The sequence below is a fragment of the Zonotrichia albicollis genome, chromosome 31 (assembly GCF_047830755.1).
Source record: "Zonotrichia albicollis isolate bZonAlb1 chromosome 31, bZonAlb1.hap1, whole genome shotgun sequence".
Lineage (NCBI taxonomy): Eukaryota > Metazoa > Chordata > Aves > Passeriformes > Passerellidae > Zonotrichia > Zonotrichia albicollis.
The window spans coordinates 1,719,113-1,740,381 of record NC_133849.1 but is presented as its reverse complement, the minus strand read 5'-3'; the positions used below and the strand labels follow the sequence as shown (position 1 = coordinate 1,740,381).

The 21,269-nt window shown below is 51.6% G+C and overlaps 1 protein-coding gene across 7 annotated transcripts; it reads right to left on the bottom strand.

Moving 5' to 3' along the window:
* Nucleotides 1-4,266: 4,266 nt before the first annotated feature.
* On the bottom strand, nucleotides 4,267-21,040 carry LOC141725817 (uncharacterized). 7 transcript variants are annotated; one of them, XR_012577443.1, is made up of 2 exons: nucleotides 20,385-20,505; nucleotides 4,267-5,019 (listed from the first exon to the last, which is right to left on the bottom strand). XR_012577443.1 is itself a non-coding variant. In XM_074529894.1 (2 exons), exon 2 carries the CDS (start codon nucleotides 8,421-8,423, stop codon nucleotides 7,242-7,244), a length of 1,182 nt encoding a protein of 393 aa, XP_074385995.1. In that variant the 5' UTR covers nucleotides 8,424-8,446; nucleotides 21,007-21,040; the 3' UTR covers nucleotides 6,612-7,241. The 7 variants fall into 7 exon arrangements, 4 of the variants coding, with proteins under 4 accessions (XP_074385995.1, XP_074385994.1, XP_074385993.1 ...); XR_012577444.1 differs by having other exon boundaries at nucleotides 4,267-4,988; XM_074529894.1 differs by lacking the exons at nucleotides 4,267-5,019; nucleotides 20,385-20,505 and adding exons at nucleotides 6,612-8,446; nucleotides 21,007-21,040.
* Nucleotides 21,041-21,269: the final 229 nt, after the last annotated feature.

Sequence of the window (21,269 nt, the reverse complement as noted above, 5' to 3'; positions counted from 1 at the left end):
GAAAATTCAACAAATTAGAATGTTGTATTGAAATTGATGATTATGGGGAAACCATAAGAGAATTGGGAGCCAGAATTAAAAAGGTGGCCCATGTCCCAGTTCAGAGATGGAATTCGATTTTACAATCATCTTGGTGGGACAGATTATTTGATGGGGCCTGGTGCAACAAAATAATATTCTTTGTGCTGTGTTCAGTAGCAGGAATCCTATGTCCTCCGCATCTAATTCTTTATTTTATTAGACTGGTTAATTCCGTGGTACAGGAGATGCAGATAGCAATAGTACTTGTGGACCCGGACTTGGCTTCCAGAAACAACGCACCCAAGATCATGAGCTTGAGAGAAAGTATGTGAGCAATGCTGCCAAAGTATTGGCAAAATTTGCAAAACTAGTCAAACCAAATGTAAACAATTCTGGTTATCAGGGGATTCCACAAGGAGAACGTGGAAAAAGAATCTAAGAGTTTTTTCTTTGTGGGAGACCCTTAAAGGTGGTGGGGTAGAATTAGAAAATAAATAGATTTTAGCAATTTGAGATACAGAGGGAGCATGAATTAATGTGGTGATATTAAAGGGGAGGGATTGTAATATATGTTAGAAATAATTCATGCTATTAAATAGTATATTTTATAAAGACTGTGAAATGTGAACCTGTCTCTGACCACACACGGCCCAAGAGCGGATGTCTCTTCAGATTCTAAAGATTCCCGGACATGCTAAGATAATGATCGACACTTCAGCATAAGAATGGACGCTACCAGCAGGATGATCACTGGTATCCCAAGTCCTCAGAAACCGCCTAAGAGCGATAATCGTCCTGCAGATAACATCAATCAGGATAGCCAGAGACTGCCAGAGTTATACATGTGAATACATGGCTTCCCCAAAGTAAATCAGCACTGACTATCCACCTGGAGACGATCTTTGTCCAGCTCTGCACACTGAAAGAAAAAGCTATGAATGTGAAGAGTTACAAAAGAAATTGGGACTCCTTCACCTCAGGCACAATAAACTGTATAAAACCTCGTTCTAGAAGTGGCTCTCGGAATTTCGATGCGATAGAGGTCAGATCCAGGTTCACCCAGCGCTGACCCCAGGCTCAACGCTGTCTCTTTGGCTGTGGTGGTTTTGAGGACCATATTTTGGTCGCGCAAAAAGATAAATCTTTTTGCATTTTTAATAATTTGGTTCACAATCGATCATTTATAACTGGGCAGCCTTCAGATCTCCGTTTGCCGGAATTCCCACACTCCCCGGGGCTGTGACACTCCCCATGGTCGCTCCACAGCTCAGCCACAGTCCCAATGCAGCAGGACACGTTTTCACAGCAGCCGGGGCCCGCCAGATCCCGCATGGCATTACACAAAGGAGCAGTTGTGCTGCTGCTCTTCCCCCTTTGCCTCTCAAATTCCAACTGTTTTAGCAGGTCCATAATTGCTGACCAAGGCTTTATAACACCCATGGCTGTGTCCTCACCATTAGAGGCTGCTGCAAATATATATTGTCCAGCTCCCTCCCAAAAGGGCAAATCTAAAACAGCCGCTTCTGATCCAGCTGTTGGCTTTCACACCATGTGAACAAAGCTTGTAGGGCTCATTCATCATAATCAATCCCTCTCCTTTTAAAGAAGAAAATCAGTACCTTCATTACAGAGTTTTCTGGTGCTGACATCCAAGCTCCCATGGTCTCCTAGGTGATTCCACTCCACAAAAACAGGGCTAGAAACCTCACAGCACTTTCCAATGTCTACTTAGCAAAGTCTTGGTTTTTCACGGTGCTGGCTCTCCCGCCCGATTCCAAGGTTTACACTGTATTTATTCTGGTTCCAGCACTGATTCCAGCTCTAGGCCACTTGTAACCCAGTTCTACACTGATTCCCAGCTCTTACACTGCTTGTAACCTGGTTCTACATCGATTCCCAGCTTTACGCTGTAATATTCCCGGTTCTAAACACTGTACCGGCTCTTTGCCATGTGTCTCCTTTGCTCTGTGCCAGGTTATGGCAGAGTCCTGATCACTTTGGCGGTCACTACGTGTTGGGTCACGTGTGGGGGGAGAGGAGACCACTCAGCCCTGATTTCATGTGGCAACAGAGGCAGTTTATTTCCCAAGCCCCCCTTATAGAGCGCATTTGAAAGACCCAGTCTGGATGCTGTCATTCGTTTGAACTCCAGGCCCCTTCAGGTCCTGGCCACTGAGATGGCTGCAGCCTTGGGAGATGTGTAATTGGACAAGACCCTTTTCACTCACGGTCATACATGTGCAGGGGAATGCATACAGACGGAAACAGTCAGTGCAAGCAAGGTACCTGTGAAAAATTCCCCTCGGGGGTCACTGAAATCCTCCCTTCAGATGCTTTTGCATCTCCTGCTGGGTGAAGGTTGGGGCCTTGAGGAGTGAGGGTATCAGCCAGGACACGTTTCAGTGATCCTGCAGGCAGAGCAAACCCGAGGGCATGATCCAGCATGATCCCGAGGGTTTGCTGGCTCTGAGAGGCCCCCTCAGAGGGAGACTGAGGGTCACAGCCCACAGTGGCCCAGGAGAGCTCACAGGGTCTCCTTTTGGACTGCTATTGATAGGGCCACAAGAGAGTGGGCTTCAGTCACAAGGGTGTTGCATCCCAGCCACAGTTTGGCTTGGCACTTCCTCTAAAACTGTGAGAAAGGAATGTTGTGCCATTCAGGCAAGAGGAACATTTTCCAAGGCTGGCCATAAGGAAAACAGGAGCCTTTTAGCAGTTCCTGGGAGCAGACAGTATTTCTGATAAGTCTGGAAAGAGCAAAACCCAGGTGCTGTTTCCAAGGACAAGAGCTCAGAGATGGGGGTGGTACCAGTCCCCGAGGCCCCCCCGCCCCTGCCAGCGCCGCGGCCGCCTCCAAGACCCGCCTCGCCAGCGTGGCCGCCTCTCCGGGCGATCCCGTCTCCGCCTCTCCAGGCGGTCCCACCCGCGGCTTCACCGGCTTCCCCGCCTGCGTCTGAGAATGCAGAAACAACGCTTCCTGGGCCTGCTGAGTTGCCAGGCGATGACGACGCATCTCCAGCTTCCCGCTCAGCGGAGGAGGGATTCTCTCCGGCCCCTTCAGCCCCCCCGCTGCTTCCATCGGCCTCCTCACCGCCTCAAGCCAAGACAGTCCCTGTTCAGGATGGTGCTGGAGACAGCGCTGAACCTGCGGGACCCTCGGAGCAGCCCGCGGCCGCTCCTACATCCAGCATGATTCCCTCCCTGGTTCTGGCCCCCCCGCTGCTTCCACTGGCCGCCCCAGCAGTTCTGCCGCTATCAGAGACTCTGTCCGCCGTGTCGGCATCAAAGGCTGCCCTGGAAATGGCTGTTTGTTTGGGCTCGGACCATCCCGGAGAGGTTGCCTCTGTAACAGCGGCCCTGGTGCCTGGTCTCTCCTTCCGTGGAGCGGGGAGTGCGCGACAGCTGGGGGCAGGGGCAGTTCGTCTGCCTGCCTTCAAGATCAGCATTCTCGGCGGGTTGGGGGGTGTTTTTTCGGGGATTGTCCCATGGAGGCTGCCATCTCTGCCGCCTCTCTTGCGCCCTAGTGGCGGGGGGCAGGTGCATCCCGAGAGCTCTGCCTTTGGTCCCCAGCCCGGAGGGGGTGGGGAGGAAGCCATGGGGCAGATGAGAGGCCAACCCGATGCATTTGCATTGCAGGGGAAGAGGGCACAGATGGAGGAGGAGACCATAGCTAGTTTGCTGTGGAAAACAAACATCTCCAGACCCCAGATGGGATTTCTGGGGAAAGCTTCTATTTCCCTGCTGCTGGCATGCCTCAGTGGTTTTGGGGAAAGGAAGCGTGTCCCCACTCGTGCTGCCATTGTACTGGCAGCAGGGTGCAGGCCTGTGGGAATGCAGAGCCTGCCTCATGGGTTTGGCCTGGGCCGTTGAGCTCAGGAAGTTCCTGGGCCAGGGCCATCACTTGGCCTCCTGATGTCTTTGGGGGTTGTGATTTCTCCTATCGGTCCTGGCCCCCCTTTGTGAGCCAGTTTTGGGGTTCCTGGTCCATCATGGGCCAGGGCCCCCAGGGCCTTTCCTTCTCTGGCACTGCTCTGCTCAGCTGCTGCTCTTTTCTTTTTCGATCAAAAAAAAAAAATTAAATAAAAAAGATTGAAAATAGCGGGCAGCAGCTCTGAAGCACTGAAGCATTGAAGGGCCAGAAAAGGACATGCCAAAGTTGTTCAAATTGTTTGAAATTGTTTGAAATTGTTGTAAGACTGTCAATGGTTTTTGATAACTATTGATGGGACTCTTTTGCAGCAAGTCTGTTTTCAGGACCAAAAAGGATTCTCAGATATCCCAAGAGAAACAACTTCAGCTCATGGACTGTTCCTGAAACTCAGCTGCTTGGACTTGAATTTTCTTTGCATTGTTTTTTGCATTTTCTTAGATTGTAGAATTGTTTTAGTAATTTGTTAGTATTGTATATTTTACAGGTGAAGAAATTTCCTGTTCATTTCACATCAGCATTTTTCTTTTTAATTTATACAATTTAGAAAGGTGAGATGTCACAGACATTTTTCCATAGAAATCCTTTCTTTGGGATTTGTTCATCTTCTGGGAAGCTGAGGCCCCAGAAGAAGAATGTAAACAATTGTTATCGGCTGGTGTGGAATGTAACAGGTGCAGCGGTGATTGGGCTTCTGTGAGTGTTTGGATTTGCTGACCACTTACAGGAGAGTTTGTCCTTGCTTTCTGCTGGACACAGAACTTTGTTATTCACTCTTTTCTATGGTATTCTTAGGTTAGCAGCCTCTGCAACTTCTCTCCTTATTCGTTTTAGTATAGTCATAATGTATTATATATCATATATCAATAAATCCAGCCTTCTGATCATGAAACAAGATTCTTGTCCTTCTCTCACCCTGGAGATCTTCATCAGGTCGTTGTAATAGAGGGGGGGGGAAAGGAGCAGTGAGTTTCTCCTCACCTGCCTCAGTGTCCCATGCCATCTTCCTTTTCCTCGCAGCCTCCTCCTTCTTCTCCATCTGGACAAAGTTTGGGATTGACAAATCTTGACTTGGGGGAAAAAGGGTTAGCCCCTTGTTCATCAAGTCCATCGCCAGAAGTCACCGCCTCATTCACTATTGGTGGGCCAGACCCTGCTCATCTCCAGCCTCCCCCACCCCTCCAGGCTGCTGGGATCCCCCAGCTCTGGGATTGCTCCTCCCTGCTCTCTCACTCCCAACGAGCCCCAAAACTGATGTCACCCCCCTACTCCTGCTGGTACCAGGCAATCACCATGTGGGTCCTCCAAGACCCCTCCAAGGGGCATTTGCGGCTCAGCTGATGGGTTCTGTGAGATCCAAACATCCCCTCCCTTGCAAAAACCCCTCCTGGACATTCTCTGAGGGATGTGGGATGAGATCCCCCTCCCTGCTCACCTGCAGGATGTGGAGGGTGGATCGATGCCGCCGGGACCAGGGAGAGCTGTGGACTCAGTGGGTGGGTGGGGGAACTGCGTGGTTCTCCTGCTGCTCCTCCTCTTCCTGGTACTGTTCCTGTTCTTCCTTTCCCTCCTCCTTTCCTCCCCCTCATCCTCTCTCTCTCCTCTTCCTCTTGCTCCCCCTCCCTGCCCACCCCAGACTCCCCCTTCCCCTCCACCTCTCTCCCACAGCCACAGCACCACCAGCTTTTGGGTGGAGGGAACTCCCCCTGAGCCCCCCAGGGATGGGCAGGGGGCTTGGGGACCCACCCAGTGTGGCTCCATTCCCCTCCAGAGACTCAGGGAATCACTCCAGGGATTGAGTGATGGAGACACAAAGGGATCCCCATGGAACATCCCTTTTTCTTTTCTGTGACATCCTCACCTTTCCCTCCCATCTCACATCATTCCCCCAACCCAAAGACCCGTCCCAACTCAATTTGGGGGTCCCATCCCTCTCCCGCTCTCTCTGAATCTTCTTTTCCAGGCTCTTCCACCTTTTCCCCATCATCCCGTCAGCCCCAACCCTAGCCTCTGTGCTTGGTTTTGGGGGTTGCAGGCCCCTCCTGCTCAGTCTGGGGGGGTCAGATCCCCCCTTTCCCTCAATTATGGCAGCTCATGGATGCTTTTTCCTGGGCACAATCCCTGAGTTTTGGGACTTTTGGGGTGTAGCTTAGAAGTGTGACAGTTCTCTCTGGCTTTCCCCTCCCTGTTGTGGTCTCAGCTGCCCCTGACACCCTGGGGGCGCTGGGATTTTCTTCCTGGGGACAAGGATGTTCATCCCCTTCCAGGAGCCCAATGCCTGGCTGGGGCTCCAGGTCAGGGGGTCCTTGAGCAGCTGCCCCAGAACCTCCCCCTGGGTCTCCCAGCACAGCTGGAGCTGCTCAGCCTGGGGTCCCCAAAGCCTCAGCAAGCCCCAGGTCCCTCCCAGGAACCCTCAACTCCCTCCCCAGCACCCCCCACATCCCCTGCAAGTTCTCCCCATGGCACTGGCCATGGCCATGTCCCCACATGTCGTTGACCATGTTCCACCATGTCCTCACCCATGGCTGTCTCCCCACCATGTTTCCATCCCTCTCATTGTCCCCCACATCTCCATCCATGCCCATGTCCCCATTCCCATCCATGACCATATGTCCCCATGTTGCTCTCCATGTCTGTATCCTACCATGACCACATGCATATCTTAATTCAATGTCTTTATTTTTATTCCAATATCAAGATATTTTAAAAGGATGAAGAGAAATGAAAAGAAAATCAAGGCCAAAAGAAAAGGACTTCCGTGTCTATGCTGGCAGAGCACCTATGTGCTTGGTGGGAGGGAAGAACCTTTTTTGGTGGAGTTTCTACCCCACTGTCTCAAAAATCTTGGTCTTCTCTCCACTTTTTCACCATTTGTCTGCCAAAGACACCTTTGGGCAATAGGAAATCAAAATCATGGCATCCCTGAAATTGGGAAAGACCTCCAAGACCATTCAGTATTCCTTGATGCCACCAGAAGATAGGATTGAATGCAAAAGATTTTATGGGGGTGAAAGTCAACAAATCCGCTCTCCCCAATGAATTCCCATTGTTGGTCTGCGTCCCAATGGATGTTCCTGCCCCTGTATACATCCATGTGCCCACGGGAAGCCAGGAAGATGTGGAGCCACCCAGCCAGGTGTCTTCCCAACACAGATCACCAGGACCATGGATCATCAGGGCTCTGCCCAATGAGGGTCACTGGGGATCATCCAACGTGGATCCTCCCATGGGGGATGGAGTTGGAGGAGCGCATGAAGCTCTTCTTGAACTTGGGGTATTCACAGGGCTTCCCTCAGTGGCGCCTCCGTTGGTGTTTGGTCAAGACTGAGCTTGTGGAGAAGCTCTTCCCACACTCAGGACATTTGTAGGGCCTCTCCCCGGTGTGGATGCGCCGGTGGATGGTGAGTTTGGAGTTTTGCTTGAAGCCCTTCCCACAGTCAGGGCAGCGGAACGGCCTCTCCTCGCTGTGACTCCGCTCATGTACGAGGAGATCGGAGCTCCTGTGAAACCTCTTTCCACACTCAGGACACTCGTAGGGCCTCTCCCCAGAGTGAACACTCTGCTGGTGTTTTCTCAGGTCAGAGTGCCACCCATAGCTCTTCCCACATTCCAAGCAGGTGTAGGGCCGTTCCCCTGTGTGGATTACCTGGTGCCGTATCAGGGCCCAGCTTTCTCTGAAGCTCTTCCCACATTCCCCACACTTGTAGGGCTTTTCCCCAGAGTGGATCTTCTGGTGTTCTGTCAGTTGGCACTTCATGCTGAAGCCCTTCCCACACACCCCACACTCAAAGGGCTTTTCCTCGGTGTGGATCCTCTCGTGTTTCTTCAGGCCAGAGCTCTGGCTGAAGCTCTTCCCACATTCACCACACTCATAGGGCTTTCCCCCAGTGTGGATCCTGTGGTGTTGCATCAGGTGGCTCTTCTGGCTGAAGCTCATCCCACATTCCCCACACTCATAAGGCCGATCCCCGCTGTGGATCATCTGGTGCTGCATCAGGCTCCCCCTCTGTCTGAAGCTCTTCCCACATTCCCCACACTCAAAGGGCTTTTCCCCAGTGTGGATCCTCTGGTGTTGCATCAGGATGGAGCTCTGGCTGAAGCTCTTCCCACACTCCTCACACTCATAGGGCCGTTCCCCAGTGTGGATCCTCTGGTGCCTCCTCAGGCTGGAGCTCCAGCTGAAACGCTTCCCACATTCCTCACACTCGTAGGGCTGCTCCCCAGTGTGGATCACCTGGTGCTCAGTCAGGTCTAAGCTCCGACTAAAACCCTTCCCACATTCCAAGCACTTGTGAGGCTTCTCCCTGCCATGAGGCTTCTCCCTGCCATGAGGCTTCTCCACCAGCTCTGAGCTCTGGCTGCATCTCCGGCCGCCTTCTTGGCTCAGGGAGGCTCCTTCCTCCCCACAGCTCCTGGGGCTGGGTTTGCAGCCCCTCCTTGTGCGGAATCTCCAGGGTTTTTCCTCATCCTCCATCCACACCCGAGGAATGAAAAATCCTGGTATGGGTAAAAAAGAAAATGAGAGCATCTTGGACTGCGAGTTCCTCCTTGCCCAAATTTATTTCAGGAAGTCATTGGGCATGTTGTGTCTGTAAGAACTTCCAAAACACCAAGATTCAGCACAAAAATTCTCCCAACACCAAGACACAGATCAAAAACTCCCAAACCATAATGATTCACCAAAACTCCCGCCAAAATATAAAGATTCACACACCAAAATATCAAGGCAACAACATTTAGCTCAATAAAGCTCAGAAACACCAAGATACAGCACGGTGAAAATAATGGATTCCCCTTCCCTAGTCACCTGCTGCATGGTAGGAGAGAATGCTACTGGGGCTAGGGGGCAAACATCAGATACAGGGAGAAATGGAACCTTGGTGCCTCCTGTTTCTGCTCCTCCTACGCATCCAGTCTCCTTGCTCTTCCTCACACTCCTCTTCCTCCTACAACTCCTCCTTCTCCTGCACAATCCCACCTTTTCCTCCCACATGCATCGTTTGACCATTTTGTTCCTCAACCCTGCTTCTCCTTCCCTTCTCCTCCTGCCCCAGGCCCAGCTCCCACTGCCGGCTCCCTCTTTCCCCCAAACCCACAGCATCCCACGGCAGGGGCAGGGATGGAGCTGGGGCAGGTCGGGCTGGGGCAGCGCTGGGCTCTCGGCCGCTCCCGCCCGCACTCGGTCCCCACTGCAGCCGCTCCCGCCAGGACAGCGCGGGGGGGCCCGGCCTTGGCGCTGCCCCACTCCCACCTCCCCAAATTATCCCTCGAGGGGGGCGCTGAGGCCGAGGGGGGGGCGCAGGTGGGGAACGCTGGGAGCTGCGGGTCTGCCTGGCAACTACTGAGTCATCATCAGCGTGTGCTCTGATTGGCTAAGCACTGCCTGAGGGTGGGGCTGCAGCAAGCGGGGACACCCTGCTCCAGGGGGGATGTCCCACAAATGGGGGACCCCCATGAAAGGAAGAAGAGGAAAGTGTCTTTACAAACAGATGCTGTGAATCTGCTCAGAGATAGAGCCAGGAACTTGTACGTAAGGAAGCGACAGGAGAAGTCATTTTCAGAAAATGTTATTAATTGATGATACAGACTGCTGCTCAGCCAAGGTCCTGCTAAATTCATTAACTTCGAGAAGAATAAAGACTTCACAGAGCCATGGATATAATTTGCTATACAAAACTGGGGAGCATGTAAAGGGGGAGTACATAGTAGGTGGATCGGAGAGTCTGTACCTCTCAAGTACTTCAGCCAATAGGGGAAGGGAAAGGGTGATGTGTCCAGGGGGAATTAGGATGAAAAGGAGGCTTGGTCAACAATTGGAGAGACTCCGTGGGAAATGTCTTATGGCTCTCCCTATTTTGAGGAATGAAATTACTTCTACAGGACTCCTCTGTCTGCTTTGTGGACAGAAACCTCTGGTGATGTCCATTTTTCCACACACCTTGGGACGCGTCTGGAATTCCTTCCACCATCGGGGCGGTGGGCAGTGAGTGCAGCTGAAGGTGCCTCACCCAGTTTGGGTGATCGGCTCCTTTGGGGGACAGCAGCACGTGGGATTGATTGGGTACCTGAGTGAGCAGGAGACAGACGAGTGACACATCAGGGTGGGCTCTGAAGAGTGAGCAGGGAGAGAGCACTGAAAATCTCATCAGTGAGTGCACTGGGATCTTTGGGGAGTGAACATGGCAGGGCACCCATGCAGGGTAGAAAAGAGAAAGCCGGGAAGGGGTCCTGTGCCAAAGGGATGATGATCCCAAACTATCTCTGAAGGGTGCCTTAGGAGAAGGTTGAGGGAGTTTGCACTCCCCAGAGGTAATTAAGGACATGGATACCCAGAGGGGCAATAAGGGAAGTGGAGAACAGATTTGGACAACAGGGGATGGATGGATGGATGGATGGTGTTGGTGTGCCGGAAAGGGATTGGGTGAAGGGGAGTGTGCAGGAATATGGTTAAGGCGAGGAGCAGCAGGAGGATTCTATGCAGTAAGAAAAAGAAAAGAGGAGGAAGAGAAAAATACTGAGGATTGGGATGTTTTTCAGCAGGGTCTTATCCACAACATTTGCCAGCTGATCATTTGTATCCCTGGTTTCCAGGAGAGGAAAACAAGGAGGTCAGGGTTTCAGGGGGTTTCTCTCTGGGGGGCAGCGGCAGCACCGGGCGCAGAGCTGCGGCACCGGGAGCACGGGCTGGGGGCCTGTGGGGAGCTGCGGGGCCGGGCCGGGGCTGTGGGGCAGCCGGGGCTCAGCGCCGGGCGCTGCCTGACCCCACCAGCCCCGGGCAGGGCCGGCAGCGGCCCCCGGCCCCCAGGAGGCTGCGGGACGCCCCGGCCGCTGCCCAGCCCCGTGCAGCTGCCGGCCCTGCCCGCCGGGGGGCGCCTTTGGACACTGCGGCAGGACAGGGAGCGGCTCTGGGCTACGGGCTGGGGAGGGCACCCTGAGCACAGGGAGGAGGAGCAAGGAACATCTGGGAAACGTGGATTGTACACGGAAGGATCAGGATTTTTTTCTAAGAATTTGGTTTGGATCATTGGAGAAATGAATTTGCAGAAAACATCACAGCTGTCAGAAGGTTAGAGTTAGGGTTGAGCTGCTGATGAGAGCTGATTGCTGGGTGCTGGGGACCTCTGGTTTTTTTGGGAGTTTTCCCAGGGGCAGGGCGGGGGGGGGGGGAGGAGGAAGGGGGCGGAGATGCCGGAGGATTCGTGCGGGGGGTAGGCGCTGGGTGCAGTTGCTGGCCCTCTCTCAGTTTTTTGTCCCTCTCCCAGGTTTTTGGAAGAGGACAATTGGAGCTGCTGCCCCTAGGCTGCTCTTTCCACTGCTGCTGACCAAGCCCATGTGAAAAATGCATATGATTGTCTTTTCGCAAATTTTAAAATGAGTATTATATGTTATGTTAGGAAGTTATGCTGTATTAATTTTTTAAGTAGTGTGTTAAATGTAGTTTTAGGTTATAACATAATGTCAAAATAGAAACTATGTATGTGGGATATTTTTTAAAGAAAGGAAGGAGGTACTCACATCAGATAGCCACAGGACACCTAAATCTTTCAGAGAAAAAGAATTTATTGCTCCATTATCAGAAGAAACTAACTTTTTCCTGCCTTGCTCATCCCTGAAGATGCCATCAGGACTAAGAGGAAGAAGTTGACACTGACCAGACAGAATCCTTTGTTTGAATGGAATTTATGTATCACGTATGAGATGCATGAATATGCAATGGGCTGTGGTTTTTCAGGGTTAATCCTCTGTTAACATGTGTCAAAACACATTTTTGGGCTTATTTTGCCTAGAAAAAGGTACCTGGACTGTCTGTAACTCTTTGTTTTCATTGTCTTGTATTGTCCTAAATCCTAATTGTCCAAATTTTTATTAGTCTAATTGTATCACCATTTTTATAACTATTATATTACTATTAAACTTATAAAGTTTTAAAAACCAGTGACTGGCGTTTTTCACAATTTGGTAGCAGAGGATGGTTACTAACACCTCGCTGCCGGTGCTTCAGGAGAGGCAGAGTGGGGAAGGCGCGCCCTGCCCCGTTGGCAGCTTCACTCTGTTTCCCCTGGGGTGACCGACAGACGCAGGTTATGGTGGACAAAAGGAGACAATAAAGCAAAGAGAAGGGAAAAAGGCTCCCTACAACCGCGGTAATTGGCCCCCTAAGAGTAGTAATGTGCACGAAGAACTCGGGAAGAAAAAGGGATTGGTAAGTATTTCTCAGGGGGGCAGGTACAGGGGGATGAATGGGTGTGAATGAGAGGAGGGCTGGTTGTCCCAGACCTGCCAAGTGAGTGCTGGAGTCTCCCACGCTGCGTTTCCGACTTTCTGTGGTAAGCGGCCAGGAAAGAGAGGAAGTGAATGTTAACAGGAGTGAGAGAATCCCCCGGGGTAGCTGGGACTGGGTCTCAGAGAGGGGCTGGACCCCTCGGAGCAAGGGAACAGAGGAGTTTCCGAGCCCAATCCACTAGGAAATGGGACAAAAGGGGCCCCTAAAAACCTGCTGGATTGAGGGATAAGAGTGCCCAAGAGCATCCAGAATTAAAACCTGCTGGGTTGAGGGATTAATATTCCAAGAGCATTAAGGGTAAAACAAAATTCAGCCGGATTGAGGATATGCTCAAGAGCATCTGGGGTTGGACAACACAGATGGGTTGAGGGATATCCAAGAGCACCAGGACTGGCCAGAAACACCTAAACTTGTAATAGGTGATGTGAAAGTAAAAGGTACCTTATTGTTGTCTTGTTGTGTGTGAGTGAGTCACACACAAAATCAGCCTCAGCTTCCCGGGCGGGTGGGAAGGGGGGCTGTGGAAAGAGGAGTGTGTGACCCACAAATAAGCCATTGTTCTCCTGGCGTGTGGGGGCTGTGGCATAAGGTACAGGTGACCTGCAAACGGGCCATTGTCCCCAGGGCATGTGAGGGGGCCGTGGCTAAAGAGTGTGAGTGACACACAAATCAGCCCCACAGGGGAACGGCACCGGAGGCAGCAGAGTCAGGGCCCTCCCAGGAGGCCCGGAGATACTGAGACCCAGAGGCCACCCCAAGGCCGGGGGGGCACAGGGACCCGCGATTCTCTGTCAACAGGGATCCACTCTGTGTCCTGAGGGTGGGAAAGAATGTGTGGAAGTGAATGGGAAATAAAAGTGAGTGAATGTAGATGAATGAAAGTATAGGTAATGCGGATTGTGTATTTTAAGCTTCACTATATCTCCTTGGAGGGAGGTGTATTGTATTGAAAGTAGTGTGAGAAAATGTCGGATCTCAGGATCTCAGTCCTGAGGTGCTGAGCCACCGAGACCACCTTGGGGGGCTCGGGAGTCCTGGAATGTTGCCAGAAGTGTCTGGTGGCTGCACTTTGACCCTACACAGGAGACGACACCTGTATGAGGATAGGAGGACTTCACCGGGATGAATGGTGAAGGGATTAGTTAATTAGAGGGTGAGACACAGGGTTTAGGATTTATGTACAGGGGGGTTTAGAGAAGTAAGATGGAGGAATTGGGGCGTGTCCTGTCCTTCTTCTTCTTCTTCTTCTTCTCCTCCATCTTCTTTGGCCATGGTGGCACTTTTGGATTGGTTACTACTGAAAGTGCACCCATCAATAAGAATAAATGGTATTGGGGAAAAATGATAAATATTGTACACGTAACAATGGGTATAAAGATACGTGGCGGTCCGGAGGACGGCACAGTGTGCTAATGGCTGACTGCTGAGCAGATCTCTGTCGGGCTGAAAGGACATCTTTTAGATAAACAATTAATAAACATAAAAACCGAAAGAAGAACTGAAGCCTCTTCTCGTCCTTCGATACGCGGGCTGCCCCAAGGCCACTTCGGGCCTTTCCAGGCCCCTCAAACAGCCGAGAAAACCCGGCAAGAAAAAGGTTTTTTATTTTCGTGTGTGTAGTTGAAAGAAAAGTGGAATTTAGGTTGTTAGTGACAGTGAAAAACAGAGGCAGAAGATGAATAGGTAAGATCTTGTTGAAAAATTAGACAGAAAAACAGTAAGTTGGATACAGGGAAAAAAAAAAAGAAAAAAAAGAGGGAATAAAGGTGTACTAGCAGAGATACCCCAAAATAGTCCTTTGGGAGTTATGTTACCTAACAGAGATACAACTCCTTGCAAAAGGAGAAAATAAAGGGTATGTAGAAGTTGATGGGAAAAACATGCAAACTATAGAAAAATGGAAATTAATCTTAAACTAGTAAGCTCAAACTTGTGAATTATATACTTTAAAAAGAGCACTAGAATATTTAACACCATATAAAGGAAATATAAATACTGATCCAAGGTATGCCTTTAGAGTAGTACATACCTGTAAAAAATTTGGAAAGGAAGAAGATTACTTAATTCAAGAAGAAAAGGATTAGTACATGAGGAACTTACTTTAGAGGTTTTAGAGGCATTACAATTACCTAAAAGAGATAGCTACAGTACATATAAAGGAACCCCAAAAGGGAAAGACTCCAGAAATAAGAGGGAATAATTTGGCAGATCACGAAGCTAAGGATGCAGCAGAAAATGGAGCTGAAAGAGTTATGTTAATATTAACTCCAAATGAGGAAAAACTGGAAATTCCAAAGTTTAGGGAATCAGAGAAAAAAGAATTGGAAGTGAACAAGATAAACCAGGGAAATGGAAACTTCTTAATGGAAGACAATTAGTTAATAAAATGTGCTTACTAGGAAAATATTAGAAGACATGCATCAGAAAACCCACTGGGGTACTCAAGCTTTGTGTGATCATTTTTTAAGGAACTATGGGTGCACTGGGATTTTTGGAGTAGCAAATCAAGTAACTGAAAGATGCTTAATTTGCCAAAGGATAAATAAAAAGGTGATGAGAAAAACATTAGGAGGTCATGAGTTAGCTCATCAACCATTTCAAAGTATCCAAGCAGAAGTTTAGATTTGTTCAGCTCTGGATTTATTTGTAAAAAAAACCCGTTTAATCTAGAAGAAAGAGAATATGCGATATGTTAGACAGGAGATTTTAGGAGAATAAAAATCTTTAAAGTATCACAAACACCCGAGAAAAAACAAGAAAAGAAAAAGGGGAAATGAAAGGGAAGGGAACAAGAGGAAAAATCAGAAAGAGAGTGGGATCCTCTGCAGCTCTTGCCCCCTCCGTTCGCGGCCCAGGCGCCTGTCCCGGGTCCCGGCTCGCTGCCCGCCTCAGCTCCGCCTGCCCCGCTTTCCATCCCAGGTGCGGCCTCACTGCCCAGGGCAGCTCCACCTGCCCCGGCGCTCTCGCTCAATTTGTGTGCCCTGCTCCCACTGCCTGGCCCGCGGCCGCTCTGCCGCCCATGCTGGGCAAGATGGGGGTTGCTCTGTCCTGCCGCCTGCTCCGAGCTCACCGCGCCCACCGCACCCAGGGGGGGTCCCAGCCATCCCATCCCCGCCTGCTCTGCCCGTGCCACCTGCGCTGGGCACCGCCGCTGCTGCCGGGCTCTCCCACCTGCCTTTGCTCTGCCGGGAGCTGCCGGATCAGCCGCCATCAGCCATCTGGGGGCTGCCCACGCTCCGCCTCGGGCTCCACGGGAACATCCCCCTCTGCCGATTCCGGCAGCAGACCCTGCCCACACTCCCACCGAGCCTCGGCGGGATATCCTCCCCTGACCCCGTCCTGCTCTGAGTTACGTCCCCTTGGGAACCACAGCTCCGGCTGTTCAGGGAAACTCTTTCTCTCTCTACAGGAAGCACCTTACCAAAACGGTAGGAGTTCAGTTAAAAGGCAGCCCTCTCCAAATTCTTTGCCAAAACACGGGAGAAAGGCCATAGAAGGGAAAAAAGTGAAAGAGTTGGATGAAGGGATTGCTCTATTTCCGTTCAGAGAGGTTCCCATGGGAGGGATGCGCTGCCCCGCCCCGCGGGAGCCACCAGCTCCCCTGCCGGCCGTGCCCGGAACTGCACCCAAGGGGAAAGCGCCGCAGCCCAAAGGCCGGGACTGGCTCCGGGCTCTGTTTGCTGTCAGTGCCGCAGCTGTTGCTGTTTGTTTGCTTTATTATACACACTAGTAAAGAACTGGTATTCCTATTCCCATATCTTTCCCTGAGAGCCCCTTGATTTCACTAGTCTAAAAATTAAGAGGGAGGGGGTTTGCACTCTCCTTTCCAAGAGAGGCTTTTTCTGCCTTCCCGAGCAGACACCTCTCTTGTAAAGCAAGACAAGCACCCACAGGCGCTGAGGGGGCTGCAGGAGGGGCACAAGAAGGCCCTGCAGCACTTGGGCACAAAGGCACAGCAGGTGAGTGCAAGAAGGGAGCAGCAAAAGGCCAAGCTGAAGGCAAAGGCCAGGGCACAGTTCCTACAGCCCCTGAGGGATCAACCCCAGGGCCCAAGGGGGCCCCAGCACCCAGGGCACGGGCTCGGCCACAAGCACCTGGCACAGGCATTGCCCTCCTCGGCAGGGAAGAGCCCACCCAAACAGCCCCTGGCAAGGAACCAGGGCTCCAGCTGCAGGGCACAAGGACACTGCAAGCACAGACAGCAGCACCCTCAGCACCAGCAAGTCCACCCCTTGATGGACATGGATTGGCAGGGCTGTCACAGCTCCCATCACACCAGGGACCCTCCACACTGCAGCCCTTGAGAACATTCAGGGTGGGTCTGCATTGAGAGGAGGCATTTCCTGATGGACACAGGGGCCTCTCAATCCACTCTGAATCTTAGACCTAAAGGGGAAAACAGTAAAGGAATATTTTAATTTTTAAGGGAATGAGTGGGAAAGATGAGCAGGTATGATTTGTTCAACCACTATTAGAAGCTGTGGGGGATAGGTTTGAAATAAATTAATTTCTTTTTCCTCCTCCTGTGATTGTAATTAACTAGGAAGGAATTTGAGAGCTGGATTTTAATACTGTAAAAGGGGATACAGAGGCTAGTTCTGTTCTACCTTTGTGCCAAAACCTGACAAGGCCTATGCTGAAGTGAACCCAGAAGTGTGGGAAGCCCCAGAAAAATACAGACAATTTGATATGGAGCCTCCCCAAATGACTTTGAAGCAACCAGGACAAGAAGTGTCTAAAATCAATACCCTGTTCCAAGAGAGGGAAGGAAGGGCTCACAGCCTGGTACTGAAACCCTGTTAAAGGCAGAGTTTTGGAGCCAGGGATTTCTCCCTACAACACTCCTATCCTGCCAGTCAACAAACTGGATGGATGGACACAAGGAGGAATCACAGAATTTTCAAGTGTTAAAATGAAGATTAACTGAGGTGGCTGAGCTGGGCCTTCCAGACAGGGAAAAAGAATTTGCATTATAGGCAGATATTAAACAGGGTCATGCCAAAGGAATTCTTGTGTTAAAATGTTTCACCCAGTGGCCAGAGAGTGGCCTCAATGTCTGCAGAATTGTGCAGCCACAGCTCACATGGGAACTGATGCCTGAAAACTGATGACAACAGGAGGATCTCCTATAGTTCAAGCCTGGCATCAAGTTAAAGCTCTGACAACCAAAAGAGCCTCTAAATGGATGAGCAGGGCTCGGTTGTTACAGTATGAAACTTGTTCAATGGCACAGGAGGATTTAGAACTGAGGACAGGGCAAGGGTTTAACCCAGCCTCCTGTTTGAACAGCCTGGAGAGGGGCTGGCAAGGAACCCAGGACTGCACTCAAGGGACAGAGCTCCAGACCCAGGCTGGGACAGATTGATGATGGGACATTGCCTGGCCTGAAGGAGAAAATGTGTTTGTGGATGGCTCTGCAAGGGCAGCAGAAGGGAAAAGAGCTACAAGACAGGCTGTTATTAAGGAAGGGGAATCGGACACAGCACAGGTCACCGCCCCATGCTCAGCTCAACCCGCGCAGCTCTGGATGCTTGTGAGAGCCTGGCAAGGAAATGCCCTGAGCAGGAAGGCTTCAATATCTTCTGCTGACACCATGGCACCTAACAGGGGGGCAAAAGCAATTCTCACTGCTTCAGCAACCACTGGATCACTTATTAACTCATTTCTACAACAAACAATTCAAAGGATAATGTATTGTGGAAGCTATAGATTCAGATGGGGAACTAATTTTACAGGAAAGATCCTTCAGGGGATTATGGCAACTTCAGGAATACAATGGGACCTCCATAACTCCTGGCAACCCCAGAGCTTGGGTTGGATAGAAAGAATGAATGGGGAAATAAAAAACACCTTTGGAAGCTGGTGATAAAAACCAAGATGCCATGGGTACAGCTTTTGCCATTGGCTCTGGCAAGAAGATACACACTCAGGGCAGATATTCAATTATCTCCCTTGCAATTCATGTCTGGAATTCCTTACCCTGGTAGTTCTCCACCTAGTGCAGGGTGGAGATGAGGGATGTACATTTACAGCAGTCTGTGGCCACAATCCTGTCTCGTGAAATCTCTCCCACAGGAAGCTGGGCTGGCACACAGCCTGCCCTGGCACTTTGCTGCTGCCAACACCCAGCCCGGACATCGGCTCCTGCCTAAGGAGTGCAAAGCAGCACCACTGGTGGCCAAGGGGCCCATGCCAAGTGTCCCTGAGGCCAGAAACAGCCGCCAGCACAGCTCTGAAGCCCCGGAGATTTGCACTTCCCGCCTGCAGCAGGAGGATGGGAGGCCGCCCCTGAGCCTGCCCTGAAGGCAACGCAGCAGCAGCCAGGGCTCCACAGCGGGCCAAGCCCCTGCGCCTGCCCACAGATCCTCGCCTGGAATCCTCTGCAATCCTGGCCACCCTCCTCTGCCATCTCCAGCCACTGGGGCCAAGCCTTGCTGCCACTGCTGCAGCTTCAGCGCTGCCTGGGCCTGCACTGCCACAGCTGCTGGGGAACACCAGGGCACAATTCCACTCTGGGGCTCACTTTCACAGAAACACTGGGCTGGCTGGAATAAAAATTACACCATGAGCATCTTTTTTCTAAATAATCCTACTTTTATATTGTCAGTTAGGTTTGGGCCAGGGATGTGAGAATCAATTTTTATTCTTAGCAGGAGTAGAAAAAAATCTTCTTGGAGTCTTCTTGTGCGTGTGTTTGCGTGGCTGTTGGAGATTGCAAAATTTTGGTCTGGATTTTCTGGTGCTTACCTTCAGGCTGCATTTTGCAAAACTAGAAGAGCTTTAAAGGTGACCCTTTAACTCATAAACAGTTAATAGAACACTCTTCAACCCCCCCCCCCAAAATTAAAAATACCTCAAAACATGGGTTGGGGGGTGGGGGAGGGGCACATGTGACTCACCCGATGGCTGCCCTGGAAGAGAAGCTTCATTCCAGGCATCCTGGAGAGGAGCTTTAGAAATGCAAATGAACACTGCAGGCAAAGTGTGGACAATGCACCTGGGTCTCTTGCCCGGGGCAGGAATTGGGCTGATTCCCTCTGCCCCTCACCCCAAGCTCTGCCTGCTGGCACTGATGGAATTTGCACAACTAAAGGCAGAGACCAGGGGGAGGATATCTGATCCTGCAACAGAAATGGGTTAAACTGCAAAGGGAAACTGTGAAAGCAGAACTTGCGAGAAAACTTCATTAAAAGAAGTGTGGGGGAATCATCCCTCTGCCAACTCCAATATGTGCTGTCACTGTCTATGTTATGTAGGGTACATTAGAGCATTGAGATGTTCTTGCTAACACAAATTCAGAGAAATCAGTTCGGAATCAAAGTATTTGATGATTCAATTAGAGATAAGTGGTCAATTGATGCAGTCTTGGCTGAAGGGAGCGCCCAAAAATGGGGAAAAGATGAAAGGCCAGCAGAACAAATCCTACAACACCATGGACCAGCCCCTGGGAACCCGAACCAATTCATATCAGGAGCCACGGAACCCATTTCTCATTTCAATGGCATCATTAGATTACAAACTGTCCTCGCAATAACCAACCAGACAGCTCCAGCTCCTGACCTTCCTGCTGACCAATCCACAAATGAGGAACACAACACTTAACCATGGGATGAGATCAGATTAACTGAAAGCAGAAAAAGGAGGAGTTGCTGGAATGAGGGAAAGCCCTAACTTCTATAAGAATTAATAATTAAAAGGGAGTGTTATACATTAGAGGGAAATCTTAAGTATCGGGAAATCTGAATCTCTCAAGTACCTCAGACAATAGGGAAAGAGAGAAGGGAAATGCGGCCGGGAAACTGGGATAAAAAGGGAGGCTGCGTCCTCCAAAACTTGGAGAGACCCCAGGGCAATGCCCCATGGCCTCTCCCCTTTATTTGAATAAAGTAAAAGGACTCCTCTGTCTCCTTTTCGGACATAAACCTCTGATGTTTGTAGATTAATTCTCCTGACAAGTGTGTTTGCCCGTCACCAGTGATTGAACTTTCCCACCCTTACCCAGACCCTCGAGCCTTTTCTTACGTGCTCTGTTTCCTGCCCAGGGGCAGGAGGGAAGTGACAGAGAGGTTTTGGCCTCTCTCCAGCATCCCCTGCTCCGGCCTGGGCTTCTGCCGGGGCTGCAGGCGGGTCCCGGCTCCGTCCCGCACTCACCCCAGCTCCCAGCGCCCTCAGGTCCCGGTCACGCCGAGCTCCCGGCGGTTCGGGGCAGCAGCAGCGGCTCCTTGGCCTCCTGCCCGGGTCGGGAAATGCCGGACTGCGTGGAAAGGGAGGCGGGGCCGTGCCGTGTGCAGAGCCCGCGCCGTGTGCACAGCCCGCCCCTCGCTGCGATTGGCTGATTCTGCCGTCAGTCTTTGTGCTCTCGCGCTGATTGGTGGGAGCGGGGCTAAGCACGGCCTCCGGTGCCGCCCTGAGGGCGGCCCTGGATCGACGGAGCCGCCATTGTCGGAGCGTCCGTGCTGGTGCGGGAGAGGCAGCAGCGGCCGGTGCCCGGTGAGGCGGCGGCGGAGCTCGGAGGCGGTCCCAGCGCAGCCTCTGGGCACGGGACAGCCGCTTATGTCCCAGCCACAGGAACCGGACTGAGCCAGCGCCGCTCCGGTAGCGGCTCCTGCCGAGGCAGCGGCAGCAAGGATACCGCGGGTAGCCGCTCCCGCAGCGCCCTCACTCCAGCGGCAACACGGGCCGGACACGGCACAACGAACCCGCCTGAGCCCCCTGCCGCCCCCGAGGTCCGCAGCCAGCCCCGAGCCCCCGCACAACCCAGCGCGGCTCCCACCTGCGCTGCGGCCGCCTCCGAGCTCCGCCGCCGCCTCACCTGTGGGGTCCCGGTCACTCCCAGTATGTTCCAACTCACAGTAGGGTCCCAGTGCCCCCCAACACGGTCCCAGTCATGCCCTGTATGGTTCGTTTCACTCTCAGTACCTCTCAGTAAGAGCCCAGTGTGAGCCCAGTCACACCTTACACGATGCCATTTGCCCCTGCTGTGGTCCCAGTTGCTCCCAGTATAAGTCCAGTTACCTGCAGTATGATCCCAGTTAC

What these genes read in the sequence shown, in the direction of transcription:
- LOC141725817 (XM_074529891.1), bottom strand. Translation starts at nt 10,272, where the DNA reads ATGTCCTTAATTACCTCTGGGGAGTGCAAACTCCCTCAACCTTCTCCT. An exon ending in AATTCCAGACGCGTCCCAAG is followed by an intron (nt 8,447 to 9,887) that starts GTGTGTGGAAAA and finishes TACCCATACCAG; the next exon opens with GATTTTTCATTCCTCGGGTG.